The following is a 14,753-nucleotide window of genomic DNA, read 5'->3' on the forward strand; positions in this document are numbered from 1 at the left end:
GATTATTTCGGTGCTGCTTCATACTCTCGTTGGGACTTGGAAAAATTTATTAATTTTGCTTCCAATCTCCACCCCTCCATCATTTTCACGTGGTCCATCTCTTGACACTTCCCTTTCCTTCCTTGACCTCTCTGTCTCAATCTCTGGTGACAGACTGTCCACCAATATCCATTACAAGCCTACCGACTCCCACAGCTACCTCAACTACAGCTCCTCACGCCCCGCTTCCTGTAAGGACTCCATCCCATTCTCTCAGTTCCTTCGCCTCCATTGCATCTGTTCCGATGATGCTACCTTTAAAAAACAGTTCCTCTGACATGTCCTCCTTCTTCCTTAACCGAGGTTTTCCACCCACGGTGGTTGACAGGGCCCTCAACCGTGTCCGGCCCATCTCCCGTGCATCCGCCCTCACGCCTTCTCCCTCCCAGAAACATGATAGGGTCCCCCTTGTCCTCACTTATCACCCCACCAGCCTCTGCATTCAAAGGATCATCCTCCGCCATTTCCGCCAACTCCAGCATGATGCCACCACCAAACACATCTTCCCTTCACCCCCCTATCGGCATTCCATAGGGATCGCTCCCTCCGGGACACCCTGGTCCACTCCTCCATCACCCCCTACTCCTCAACCCCCTCCTTTGGCACCACCCCATGCCCACGCAAAAGATGCAACACCTACCCCTTCACTTGCTCTCTCCTCACTGTCCAAGGGCCCAAACACTCCTTTCAAGTGAAGCAGCATTTCATTTGCATTTCCCCCAACTTAGTCTACTGCATTCGTTGCTCCCAATGTGGTCTCCTCTACATTGGAGAGACCAAACGTAAACCGGGCTTTGCAGAACACCTGCGGTCTGTCCGCAAGAATGACCCAAACCTCCCTGTTGCTTGCCATTTTAACACTCCACCCTGCTCTCTTGCCCACATGTCTGTCCTTGGCTTGCTGCATTGTTCCAGTGAAGCCCAATGCAATCTGGAGAAACAAAACCTCATCTTCCGACTAGGCACTTTACAGCGTTCCGGACTGAATATTGAATTCAACAACTTTAGGTCTTGAGCTCCCTCCTCCATCCCCACCCCCTTTCTGTTTCCCCCTTCCTTTTGTTTTTTTCCAATAAATTATATAGATTTTTCTTTTCCCACCTATTTCCATTATTTTTAAATATTTTTAAATCTTTTATGCTCTCCCCACCCCCACTAGAGCTATACCTTGAGTGCCCTACCATCCATTCTTAATTAGGACATTCGTTTAGATAATATCACCAACTTTAACACCTATGTGTTCGTTTGTTCTATTGTTTGTGACATCTTTTGACGATCTGCTTCTATCACTGCTTGCTTGTCCCTACAACCACACCAACCCCCTCCACTTCTCTCTCTCTCTCTCTCTCTCTCTCTTCCCCCGCCCCCCCCACACCCCACCCCCCACACACCTTAAACCAGCTTATATTTCAACTCTTTCTTGGACTCGAACTCAAGTTCTGTCGAAGGGTCATGAGGACTTGAAACGTCAACTCTTTTCTTCTCCGCCGATGCTGCCAGACCTGCTGAGTTTTTCCAGGTAATTCTGTTTTTGATGAGAAAGGGAGTCATTTTGTAATGGCTTAAACCAAATAAACACTGCCCTCTCTTCTTAGGATCTTAAAAGGCCATCTGGTATTAGTGATGAAATTTAATTGCATTTCTGACTGATTTGAAATCAAATCACACCATAAATGTCACTGACCACAGGAACAGGAGTAGGTCATTCGGCCCTCGAGCCTGCTCTACCATTAGATCATGCAAAGGGACGTGGATAGGTTAATTGAAGGGGCAAAAATTTGGCAGATGGAGTAGAATGTGGGAAAATATGATTTGTCCACTTTGACAGGATAAATAGAGAAGCAAAATATTATTTAAATGGAGAAGAGACTGCAGAACACAGGAAGGCAAATGGAATGTTGGCTTTAATTGCAAGGGGGATGGAGTTTAAAGGCACAGAACAATTGTCCAGGCATTTGTGAGACCACAACTAGAGTACCGTGTACAATTTTGGTCTCCATATTTAAGGAGGGATATACTTGCATTGGAAGTGCTTCAGAGAACATTTCCTGGGCTGACTCTTGTTGATAAAGGTGTTGCCTTATGAGAAGACATTGAGCAGGCTGAGCATTGGACTTTAAAAGAATGAGCAGTAATCGCATTGAAACAATTAAGATTCTGAAGGGACTTGACAGAGTGGTCCTGAGAGAGTCAATTTGCAGTCAGCAAGCTCCCAAAACTGCCATGAGATAAATGTCAGTTCAACTCAGCCAGGACATCAGGTGTTTTCTTTTAGATCCACCTGAGAGAACAGACAAGGCCTCAGTTGAGCTTTCCATACGTCAGCGGAAGCACACACAGCAAGATCCCACAAATAGCAATGTGATCGTAACTACATTACAGGGTAAAGGTTATGTGGTAGACCTTTATTGAAGCTACTGTTTGCCTTGTGCAATATTACTGGATTTCTTTCATATTTATACATCTATAAGGGAGTGTTGCCTGGAAAGTGTTTACTTGTGTAATTGACCAAGTAGAGTGTTTTGGGGGAATGTTTTGTAAGACTAACTGCGATTGTGTAACTGTAACCTTGTGTGCTTAAGTTTTCTTTTCTTTCTTCTTCGTTCAACTTTTATTTTCAATTTTTAAAAACCCAAGAGTGTTACTGGATCTCTTCCTGCTAAGATCGGTATATCTTCTTCTTGTTATCAGAGTACAAAAGGAAAGGTTGTAGCCCGTAATCCAGGTTTCCCTCTGGGATTTGGTTTGCGTAGCAATTAACACCGGCTGCGGTCATAACAATATGAACTTATTCTCCACACTACCTTTGCCAATTTAATTCATCTCATCCAGGCTTGTCCAACTGGTGGCCCACGGGCCGCATTGTGGCCGGCGAAGCCCTTTTATGTAGCCCCCGGAACCAATGTTCAAAATGTCGGTAAAACAGGTAAGTGAAATTCAAGATTTTGCACGGAGAGTGTGAGTGTGGGAGAGAGTATGTGGATGTGTGTGCCCGGCTCACTCCCAGTCTCAGGATTCTCAGTCACCCTCACCCCCCCCAACACACTAACACATACTCTCACCCACTCTCACAGTGGGTGAGGGTGAGTGAGTAAACACCCTGTGACTGGGAGTGAGCCGGGCACACACACACTCTCACCCTTTTGCAGTCATTTTTATTAATTATTCTTCTTAAAAAAAATATCAATTTATTGCTTTGATATTGATTTATTTTTGCTCAGAAAGTTGTTCATTTCCTTCATACCTCAACTTTATTTTGAAATTCATGTATCTTTCCGAAATCTGCTCATCAGCCCCTTGAGTGAGAGAAAAATGGAAATTTGCCCCCCCACCCCCCAAACAAAAAAGTTGGCAAGCCTGATCTAATCTATAATCTATTTAGATCTATATCTATATTAAACCCCTCTGTAAAGGCCTAGTTATACAACTTGCCAGGAGCCTGGTCCCAACAGGGATCAGGCGAAGACTGTCCAATGTTACAACTCCCTCTTTCCTCAGTACTCGAGCCAGGGTCCCAGAAGTGAACCCCATTTCTCTTACACCAATCTTCGAGCCACGCATTCAACTCTCTCTCATCTTATTTACCCTATGCCAATTTGGTTGTGGCTCAGGTAGTAATCCAGAGATCATATATGTTTTCTATATGAAGCAGAAAATTGCCCACAACGATTGTAGTACCTTTCTTACAGGCCCCCATTATTTCTTGATTGAAAATGAATCCTACAGTGTTGCGACTGATAGGGGGCTTTTCAACCATTCCCAGCAGTGACTTCCTCCCCTTGATATTTCTTACATCCACCCAAACTGATTATGCACCTTGAACCAAAATCATCTCTTACAACTGCACTGGTCTCATCCCTTCTTAACAAAGCTACTCCACTTTCTTTCTCTTTCTTCCAGGCCTTCCAAAATGTCAACCACCCTTGAATATTCAGACGCCAGCCTTGGTCACCTTGCAACCACATTTCTGTAATGACTATCATACTCATATATTTCTATTTGAGCTATCAATTCATCCATTTTCTTATGAATGCTATGAGCCTTCAAATAAAGAGCTTTTGATTCTGTCTTTTTACCACCTCTGACCTTATTTGCTGGTGCACTCTTTTGTTTATGTGCTCTGTGCCTTCCTGTCACACTCTGGTCATCATTAATCTTATCACTGCACTGCATTATTGCCTAGTCCTCGCTCTTTAATTTTCCAAGCCTCCCCTCATCTATTTAGTTTAAATCCCGCTGTAAAGCCCTAGTTCTACAGTTTGCCAGGAGCCTTGAGCTGCAGACACTTAATGCAGATGTTGTTGCAGTTGATCATACGGCTGTCCACCAGCTCCCACATACTGCAGCTGCAACACAACATCTCCTCAGTACTTGAGCCAGGGTCCCAGAAGTGAACCCCATTTCTCTCACACCAATCTTCGAGCCATGCATTCAACTCTCTCTCATCTTATTTACCCTATGCCAATATGGTCATGGCTCAGATAGTAATCCAGGCATCATTACCTCTGCCTTTAATTTAGCTCCAAGCTGCTCATACTCCCTGAGCAGAAACTCCCTTCACCATCCCACCTGTGTTATTGGTACTCACATGGACTATGTCAACTGGATCTTTCCCCTTGCAGTCTAAATTCCTCTCCCAGTCTTCTCCAGCCCTGAGGAGATGTCCTTCAGTCTGGCACCAGGCAGGCAACACAGCCTTCGGGACTCATGATCTCGGCCACAGAAAATCTATCCTCCAATTGTACTGACCCCTGCTACTACTCAGTTCCTTTTAACTCCCCCAGTTTGAATGGTCCCCTGCACCACGGTGCTCAGGTCAGTTTGTTAATCCTCCCTGCAGTTCCTGCTGTCATCCATACAGGTTGCAAGAACATCAAATCTGTTGAATAAGTGCAAGGGCTGAAGCTTCTCCATTGCTACCTTCTGGATCCCCATAGCTGCCTCACTTGCAGTCACAACCTCCTGTGCCTGTCCAGAGACCAAATGTGAAGTAGCTAACCTCAGGGATGTGACTGCCTCCTGGAACCAAGTGTCCAGATAACTTTCCACCTCTCTGATGCATCACAGTGTCTGAAGCTCCGACTCCAGCTCATCAATTCTGAGCCAAAGTTCCTTGAGCTGCAGACACTTAATGCAGATGTCGTTGCAGCTGATCATAGTGCTGTCCGCCAGCTCCCACATGCTACAGCTGCAAAACATAACCTCCTCTGCAATTTCTATTGTATTTTATTTATTTACTTGGGTTTCAAGTTTTGAAATATTGCCAATGATTATTTCTAGTTTTATTAAGTAGGTTACTTAGTTAAGCTATAAATTTAAGACAATATTTATATCTCCCCCATAGCAGATGAATCTGCTGCCCCGTAAATTAATGCCTCTAGACCTGCTCTGTTCTTATTCTCCTGTTCATATACTTCTTGTTGTAGTCACCTGATTGAAATTTCTCATTTCATAAAATTTCTCAATTTACAGAGAGGAGGAAAAATACTCATTCACGTTACACTAAGATTTTTTTCAAATGTGGTCAGTGGGCTCTGAACCAATGCGCCTGTTACTGGTCTCATACGAACATATGAATGAGGAGCAGGAGTAGGCCACTCTGCCCCTCAAGCCTGCTCCGCTATTCAATAACATTATGGGTGATCTGGTTGTAAACTCAATTCCACATTCCCTGCCTTAACTCCACATTCCCACCTACCCCGATAACCTTTCACTCCCTTGCTTATCAAGAATCGATCTATCTTTGCCTTAAAAATATTAAAAGACTCTGCTTCCACTGCCTTTTGAGGAAGAGAGTTCCAAAGACTCTCCACCCTCTGAGGGAAAAAAATTCTCATTTCTGTCTTAAACGGGCAACTTCTTATTTTTAAACAGTGATCCTCCATGAGGAAATATCTTTTTCACAACTACCCTGTCAAGAACTTTGAGGATCTTATATGTTTCAATCAAGTTGCCTCGCGCTCCTCTAAACACCAGCTGATACAAGCCCAGCCTGTCCAACCTTTCCTCATAAGACAACCCTCCTATTCTAGGTCTTCATCTAGTTAACCATATCTGAACTGCTTCCAATGCATTTATATCCTTTCTTAAATAAGGTGACCAGTACTGTACATAGTACTCCAGATGTGGTCTCACCAATGCTCTATATAACTGAAGCATAACCACTTGTATTCAATTCCCCTCGCAATAAATGATACCATTCTATTAGTTTTCCTAATTACTTGCTGTACCTGCATAGTAACTTTTTGCGATTCATCCACCAGGATGCAACTCTGTTTTTGCTATCGCTGCTCTTTCTTTATCTGTTCTCAGCGGGGATGGGGGTGGGCAACAAACAGTGGCCTTGCCACTGTTGACATCCCATAAATGGATAAATTTTAAAATTTGGTGATGGTAAATCCCTGTAAATATTAGAAATTGCCATTACCACCTTGTCCCCTCAGTTAACAGCATGAGTTCCTCCTGTTGCGGGAGTCTCTAACTCGTGCCTGGGTGACCCTGGAGGTATCTGCCTTGGACAACCAGTGGACACCAAAGGGACAAGGGGTCATTGTAAACACTGTATAAAATGTTATGATTTAAGTGGATTAACTTCCTTTAGTTTTATAAATAATTTAGATGTTTACAGAAAAAAGATGTGCGGGGGTGGGGGGGGGGGGTTGGGGGGAAAGAGACGACAACACTTGCTCCGTTTAATTTGGATGGGTGACTGGCAGAAAGGGGAGAGTGGTCAGAGCTGGGGAGGAGAGTCTCAAACCTGAGGTCTCCCCAAGCAAAGGGAAAGGGGGTGGAGCGGAACCAAAGAGCGAGCCGCGGGTTTCCGGAAGCCGGAATGGCGGTGACACCCAGTGCACTGGTGGGGTCCGCCGGGTTATCCGGTCCGGGTGGGAGTTTCCTCCCCCTCCCTCCCTCCCTCCCTCATGGCGGTTTTTTTTTAACAGGTCTCTCTGACCGGAAGCAGACGCCGAGCCGTCGGCGGGGAGGCAGGTGAGGCGTTTCTCGACGATGGGACGAAGAGGCGCGTCTGCTCTGGGCGGACCCGAGCCGGGGCGACTGGGCCCTCGGTGCTCGCCTGACTGGGCCGGGAGCCTGAGGCTGAGTTTGAGGCTCGAGGCTGTGAACCCCACCCCGCCCGCCCGCCCGCCCCTTACGGCGCCGGTGGAAGGACCGAGGAGCAGCAAAATGCTGCTTCACACAAAACAGGCGTCAACACATGGGAGGGAAATCACAACAACAACAACAACAATAACAATAACAATAATAATGCTGCAAATGCACCGCCTGGACAGAGGAAAGGCAGGTTTCATCACCTCGTTTCTCTTCTGGATGCTGAATGCAGCTACTGTCCATTTCTAGCATTTTTTGTACCCCCCCCCCCCCCCCAACATCTGTGATTTTTCCTTAACTTTTAACTTTCCATCAATTGGGCTTTGACTGTGGTGGGTGTGGGTGGGGGCTGGGGGGGGGGGGGGGGGGGTGAGAGATATTGGAGTATGAGCTGAATGTAAGTTTCTCTGATCCTATGATGTTGGAGAGGAGGGAGGAAGAATCCCTGGTCTGGGATGCAACACTGAGGGAGAGGGAGGAGGAGGAGGAGGGGGAAAGAAATCCCTGGACTAGGATGCAACACTGAGGGAGGAGGAGGGGGGAGAAATCCCTGGACTGGGATGCAACACTGAGAAAGGCTGTCGGATTTGCAGGACGGGTGAACTAAGATGGCCTGTCGTCGTCGTCTTGTCAACTCCTGACTCAACTGAGACAGGGAATCAAATCTGCTCAGGGACGTGAAAAGATCCAGAGTGTTGGGGTGTGCTTCAGATTTTTTTAAAAAACCACATTTCTTTATTCAATGGCTTACTAATTGTGTTAAGTTACAGGGCTTCAGTTGCAAAACTGCCACTGTAATACACCAATGGATTTTACATAAGTGTGCTGGGACGTAAGAATTCTGCTGTTCTGATAAACTGTTGCTTCTGAATTTATGCTAAACCAGGATTGAAATAAATCAGGTAATTAATGTAACAGATGTACTCTGCGACCTGAGAAGTGACCAAGGGTCAACTTCTCTCTCTTAAGTTGTAGTCCTTAAACACTTTGACAATCTGCTTTGTTTTGCAGAGATGTTCGGCAGCTTAGTTCAGACCTCTGTTCTGGTGTTTGTAGTCTGGTATATGCGCTTTGCTGGTGCTTGGTACAAACTGCCTTGAGTGCAAAAAAATTTGCTGTTTTTTTCCCCAGGCTAAGTATGAATTTCTGATTGTGGACCAAGCCAAGGAAAAGGTATCATGGAGGATCCTTCAGAAATCATTCAGAAACTGCACCTGGCAGGCAAAAACAAGTCGGTAGAAGAGTTTGGTTATCAAAGGGAGCAAGTACCAACAGTCCAGCATGTTCTGAGGAAAATTCTGGGGGACATGTCAAATGAGAAACTAATGAGGCACAAAGGATCAGTTTTGGACGATGCAAGGGATTTGTTTCTACAAGGCGACCCTCTCTGGCTTCTCAGCTGCTGCCAAAACGATGTGTCAGATATCATTCAAATGTACGTTAATCTGACAGCCGCTCTGACCCAGTACTCAGCACTGCCCATATGCGAGACTGACAGTGGCGAGCTGCCTGACAGTGCGTATCACATGATACCCGAGAGGGCCTGCAATGTGGCTCAAACGTTTCAACCTCTCCTCAGTAAACTATCGGCAAGGCCAGAGCAAGCAACGACTCACCAACCCACTATTTCGCCAGACTCTGTTCTGAGAGCCATTTTGCCACATCTGGTTATTTTCTGTGCCACACACTGCCAGGAGAAAGCATGGACCAGTGCGGCATCTCGGCTTGCTGCAGATGAGCTGCTGGCAGCCACAGTGCAGGCAGCGGGGTGCAAGACCATCATGGAGCTCCTGTGTGGGGCAGAGGAGGAAGGCAGGGGAGTCCTGGGAGCTGTGCTGCATCTGATGAAACCACAAATGAACAAGTGAGTCTGAACCAGTGTTTGATTATTTGTCATTCCCGCTGTTTGACCAGGTGGTCCCCTCCCTTTGCTAGACATTGTTATTCACTTCAACTGGAAGGAAGAGGGGGATCAAATAAGAGAAAATTTATCCCACTACAGGTAGCCTCTATAGTGTGTCATTCTGTGCTGAGCTGTGTTCAGTCTATATCATGTTGTAGCTGGAACTCAGTATGTCCCATGATCCCAGCAAGAAATGCACACAGCTCTCTCCTCCAGCTAAGATTTTCTCACCAGTTGGTGTGTCATGTCACTGCACTCTTTTTTTGTGTTTTTTAACCCAATTTTTAACAGAGTGCCAGTAACTGATTTGTGTGTGCAAATTTCTACAGAAACACGTGGAAGTTGAATCCAGCCACAAAACATGTATTTCGGTGGTTGCTGCAGAGGGTGAGGAGGCCGTGGCTGGCTGAGCACCTGGACGTAGTGCTGCCACCATCCCTCCTCTTCTCAGACGACTACAGGACAGAGAATAAGATACTGGGCGTGAGGTGTCTCCAGCACATCATTAACAATGTGGTACGTGGAGGCCGGAGAGTGGGAACCATGAGGTGGGGAGAAATCACGTAGATGGCAAATTGCAGACAAGTTGTTTGTGACAAAGTGTGAAACATGTCTGTTCCAAATTTTCCTGTGGATGTGAGAGATTCCACAGTACAATATGAAGAATGAGTTCTCCCAGTGTCCAGGCCAATAGTCGTCTTATTCAGTGTTTGTGGGAGCTTGCTGTACAAACATCCTCTGCTGTGTTTACCGACAGAACAGCAATGACACTTCAAAACATTAATTGGATATGAAGCACCTTGACATGTTTTAAGATGCTGTATAAATCACAGTTCTTTCTTTCCTCAACTGAAGGAATGTTCTTTTCACCAATGAGACATAAACTATTAATCAAAATTGATGTGATGCTGGGGTTTGGGTAGGGAGTTATTCCAGTGGACAGTAAGTATGAGCTCAGGAGACAATTATTTTTACTGCCGGAGTGTGAAGAGATTGAGGACAATGATGAGAAGGTGGGTCTATTAAAAAGGACATGGTTGGGCCCAATAGTTTTCCTGTTCCTCAAAAACGTGTGTGTTCTGTGTTGGTACACCGGATTGGAAGGGTTTGAATGTGTCCCTGTGTCTGACGGCTTCATGTTCTCTGGTTTCAGCCTGCTGCAGAACTCTTACAGTACAACCGAGCGCAGGTAGTGTACCACGCTCTCTACAATCACTTGTACACTCCAGAAGTTTCACTCATTCAGGTGAGTGGTGCTCTCCTTCTGTGTCCTCCAAGGGATTTGACTCCAATTGTCTTAATATGCCACATTAGTTTTAAGGCAGCAGTTACAGGCTCAAAATTTTCAAATCTTCCCTAATATCTGTTAGTTTGTACAGGAGAGAAACAAGACCGTGACTCTTGAGCCCTGCAGGTGATGAACTGTTGTGTGATTCATGAGCAGAGTCACATGGTAGAAGGACTAAACTGTTTTGTCACTTCATGTTCATGGTTTTCCCCATGTTCAGCACTCGTTTTGATTTATGTTGGTCAGTAAAGATTGGCGAAAGTAATCCTGCCTCATTCTTGTCCTCTTCCCCTCTGACTGTAGCAGTCATTACAGATCCGCGACTTGTCACTGATCCATCCTGTTAACCCAAGGCCTGCACTGGCAGACAGTTTGTAAACTGAACCTTCATCTGACTAACAGTCTTTACAGCCACATTTCAACAGAACGTCATTGCTCAAGTCACCCTGGAGACTCGTTCTCTCAACAGGTCATTGACCTGTGCTAAGTAATTCCACTGTTTTGTATTTTCTGTTTTAACCGCACATCCTCAGTTCTGGATCTGCAGTGAAAGTGGCAGCGTGACCTCTGATACTAATAACTGCTGCTTCCTTCTCTATTTTAGACTGTGCTGCCCTGCTTACTTGACCTGCTCCCGCTTCTGGAGAAATCACACGTCACCCGCGGACAACAGAGAGCAAATCGCTACGACAAAGTATTCTGCCTAATTCTTACCCACATGGAGGTTGAAGACAAAATCCCTCTGCGACGAGTGTATGCCAAGCATCTGCCCATCTTCACTGAGAGGTTAGAACTGCTGTATTTGAATTGGCAGTGTCGTTTGTAGATTACACTAGTCCCTGTGGTGCCCCACCATGGTTGCAGTGCATTCCTGTCACCTCACACTTTTCTGACACATGGAATGCTTCACCATTGCTCAGTGATGCTGTGCACCACCCAGTAATGCAACTGAGTCACGGACCACCAGGAAGCTCCATGTTTACGATCCCAGTATATTCAGGGTCAGTTGATGTGTTTACTGTAGGTAGGCCTGCTCTAATCAAGTCTTGGTGCTCTCAGGCTAAGGCAGAAATCAGACAGAGCTCCCACTTGTTACTGAGTGACCCTGCTGCAAAGTGTGTTCGTGGACGCTGGATGAGGACAGGATGTGGGCTGAACTCTTAATACTCTGTGATTGAACAGCCGACTCTTTCATTCTGTTCATTCTTCAACAGTGGGCACGTACCATGCATGACCACAACGAGTGAACTATGCCCCAGCAGGTGAGTCACTATTTCAGGAGAAGGTGAGGAAAACAGGGACAAGTAGTACCCATGGGAAATGCAGGCCTCTCTACCCGACTCACACCAGAACACCACAGACATGTCTCTCTCCTCCTCCAAAACACAGGTCACCAACAAGGTATGGATCACTCAACCTTGTTTGTTTCTGTTGCCAGGCTTGGAATTCTGGTTGTTCGCCACTTGAAGCGGTTGCAAAGGGTGATTCTTGGTTACCTGGAGGTGTACGATGGACCCGAAGAAGCAGCCAGGCTCTGTGTCCTTCAGGCATTCCAGAGTATGATCCAACAGGCTTGGCCCAGGTACCACTGAAACTAAGTTCAATCTGTGAGATTAGGACACATTGCTGGGACTGTTAAATGTCAACAAACTTTTCACTTGTCTTTTTTGTTGACCAGAATGTCCATGAGGCTGGAGGTTTTGCTCAAGTCCTTACTCAAATTCATATATGATATGGCAACTGACCGGAGCCCAACACCACCACGGGTTAAGGAGGAGCTTTTACGGGATGCAACCCACTGCCTGATTCTGCTCAATCGCTGCTGTGAACGCAAAGTGACAGTAAGATAATGTGTGGTGGGGGGTGGGGACGGTCCCGTCTAGTATTCCCCACTCACCCAATACAACCAAAACACAGATTAACTATCACTCCCTGAAACACCGCATTCCTGGGCAAACCGACAGTTTCAAATTCAATCACACCACTCTGACAGAACCCCTGTTCATCAGTCAATTCTTTCAAGCTGTATAAATTTTATTAGAAGATGAACCATTTACACTGTCTATTTAACAAAATTTATAATTGCATTTATTTCAAAGACAAGGGTTCCAGTTTGCTGACTGTCTCTGTGGCAGCTGCTTGCAAAAATCAGTTTGCTTTAACAATGGAGCCTCTGCTAATGTTGTCAGAGTGAGCTTCAGAAACCTCATTGGAGAGTAGGTTTTTAAGAATAAAAGCAAAAAACTGCGGATGCTGGAAATCCAAAACAAAAACAAATAAAAATACCTGGAAAAACTCAGCAGATCTGAAAGCATCTGCGGAGAGGAATAGTTAACGTTTCGAGTCCGTATGACTCTTCAACAGAACTAAGGAAAAATAGAAGAGAGGCATTCATTACAAGCCTACCGACTCTTACATCTACCTTGACTACAGCTCCTCACACCCTGCTTCCTGTAAGGACTCCCTCCCATTCTCTCAGTTCCTTCGCATCCGCTCTGATGATGCGACTTTCAAAAACAGTTCCTCTGACATGTCTTCATTAACCGAGGTTTTCCACCCACGGTGGTTGACAGGGCCCTCAACTGTGTCCGGCCCATCTCCCGCGCATCCGCCCTTACACCTTCCTCTCCCTCCCAGAACCATGATAGTGTCCCTCTTGTCCTCACTTATCACCCCATCAGCCTCCGCATTCAAAGGATTATCCTCCGCCATTTCTGCCAACTCCAGCATGATGCCACCACCAAACACATCTTCCCTTCGCCACCCCCGGCGGCATTCCGCAGGGATCGTTCCCTCTGGGACACCCTGGTCCACTCCTCCATCACCCTCTGCACCTCAACCCCCTCCCATGGCACCTTCCGATGCAACCGCAGAAGGTGCAACGCCTGCTTTACTTCCCCCCTCCTCACCGTCCAAGGGCCCAAACACTCCTTTCAAGTGAAGCAGCACTTAACTTGCACTTCCCTCAATTTAGTCTACTGCATTCGCTGCTCCCAACATGGTTTCCTCTACATTGGAGAGACCAAACGCAGACTGGGTGACTGCGGAACACCTTCGGTCTGTCCGCAAGCATTACCCAGACCTCCCTGTCGCTTGTCATTTCAACACTCCACCCTGCTCTCATGCCCAAATGTCCGTCCTTGGCCTGCTGCAACGTTCCAGTGAAGCTCAACGCAAACTGGAGGAACAGCACCTCATCTTCCAACTAGGCACTTTACTTATCACTAGGACTGAATAACGAGTTCAACAACTTTAGATCATGAACTCTCTCCTCCATCCCACCCCCTTTCCGATCCCCCTTTTTTCCAATAATTTATATAGATTTTTCTTTTCCCACCTATTTCCATTATTTTTAAATGTATTTCCATTCATTGTTTTATCTCTACCTTTTAGCCTATTTCGATCTCTCTCCGCCCCCCCCCAACTAGGGCTATCTGTCCCTTGCTTGTCCTGCTTTCTACCCCTAATGTCACCTAATAGCACATTTCTTAGCTAATATCACCATCGTCAACACCTTTGTTCTTTTGTCTATGATATCTTTTGGCAATCTCCACCTATCACTCACCCTCTATCCAGCTGTATCTGTTCCACTCCCCCTTAAATCAGCTTGTATTTCACCCCTCTTTTATTTTTCCTTAGTTCTGTTGAAGAGTCATATGGACTTGAAATGTTAACTGTGTTCCTCTCCGCAGATGCTGTCAGACCTGCTGAGTTTTTCTAGGTATTTTTATTTTTGTTTTGGGTTTCTAAGGAAGCTGGGTTCCCATGTCCTCCTGCTTCTGAGAATAGTGCTGTGAAATGGCACTGAGCTCCACTATCTAACAGATACCTGTTCTGAAATGCACAGCATCACTGCAGAAAGGCAGACGGACTTTATTGTCTTTTTTTTTTTGCTCTTTAGGTTCTCCTGGAAGGAGTGCGTCAGAGCTGTGAGAATGCCACAGTACTGGACTGTCTGCAGAGGGTGCAGCAAGATGTATAACAAGTCACTGAGAACTGTTAACTGAACGAAATCTGAATAAACACAAGGAGAACTTCACAGTCCTCGAGTCTATTGTCATTGGAAATATTCAGCGAATCCAGCTATTCAGGATAAACTTAGCAAGCTGGATCCAGGCATGGGGATAAATCCTCTAACAGTCGCGACAGTAGGTTTCACATATTCATTCATCCTTGGTCAACTGTGTGGACACTGGTTTGGTGTCACCCTTGGTTCAGTACCAGCATGCTAGCCTAAGTGAGTTGGTGGTGGATTATTCCACTCTGAGACTAGTCTTGGCCGTCACCCCAATGTAGTACTGAGCGAGTGCTGTCTTTCAAGCAGATGTTAAATAGAGACCCTCTTTGCTTTAAGAGGTCCACAGAAAAGATCCCATAACACTATTTCAAAGAAGAGCAGGTATTGCTCCTGGTCCC

General features: G+C 45.9%; 1 protein-coding gene across 2 annotated transcripts; it reads left to right on the top strand.

Annotated features, from left to right (window-relative positions):
• Nucleotides 1-6,894: 6,894 nt before the first annotated feature.
• tti2 (TELO2 interacting protein 2) lies at nucleotides 6,895-14,381 on the top strand. Of its 2 annotated transcripts, none has more exons than XM_041209722.1 (8): nucleotides 6,895-7,026; nucleotides 8,278-9,010; nucleotides 9,379-9,565; nucleotides 10,203-10,295; nucleotides 10,942-11,123; nucleotides 11,776-11,919; nucleotides 12,016-12,178; nucleotides 14,239-14,381. In XM_041209722.1, the coding sequence occupies exons 2-8, from the start codon at nucleotides 8,325-8,327 to the stop codon at nucleotides 14,317-14,319; spliced, it is 1,536 nt and encodes a 511-aa protein (XP_041065656.1). In that variant the 5' UTR covers nucleotides 6,895-7,026; nucleotides 8,278-8,324; the 3' UTR covers nucleotides 14,320-14,381. The 2 variants fall into 2 exon arrangements, with proteins under 2 accessions (XP_041065656.1, XP_041065654.1); XM_041209720.1 differs by lacking the exon at nucleotides 6,895-7,026 and adding an exon at nucleotides 7,676-7,846.
• The last annotated feature ends 372 nt before the right edge of the window (nucleotides 14,382-14,753 follow it).

Source organism: Carcharodon carcharias, chromosome 17 (assembly GCF_017639515.1).
Source record: "Carcharodon carcharias isolate sCarCar2 chromosome 17, sCarCar2.pri, whole genome shotgun sequence".
Taxonomy (NCBI): Eukaryota; Metazoa; Chordata; class Chondrichthyes; order Lamniformes; family Lamnidae; genus Carcharodon; species Carcharodon carcharias.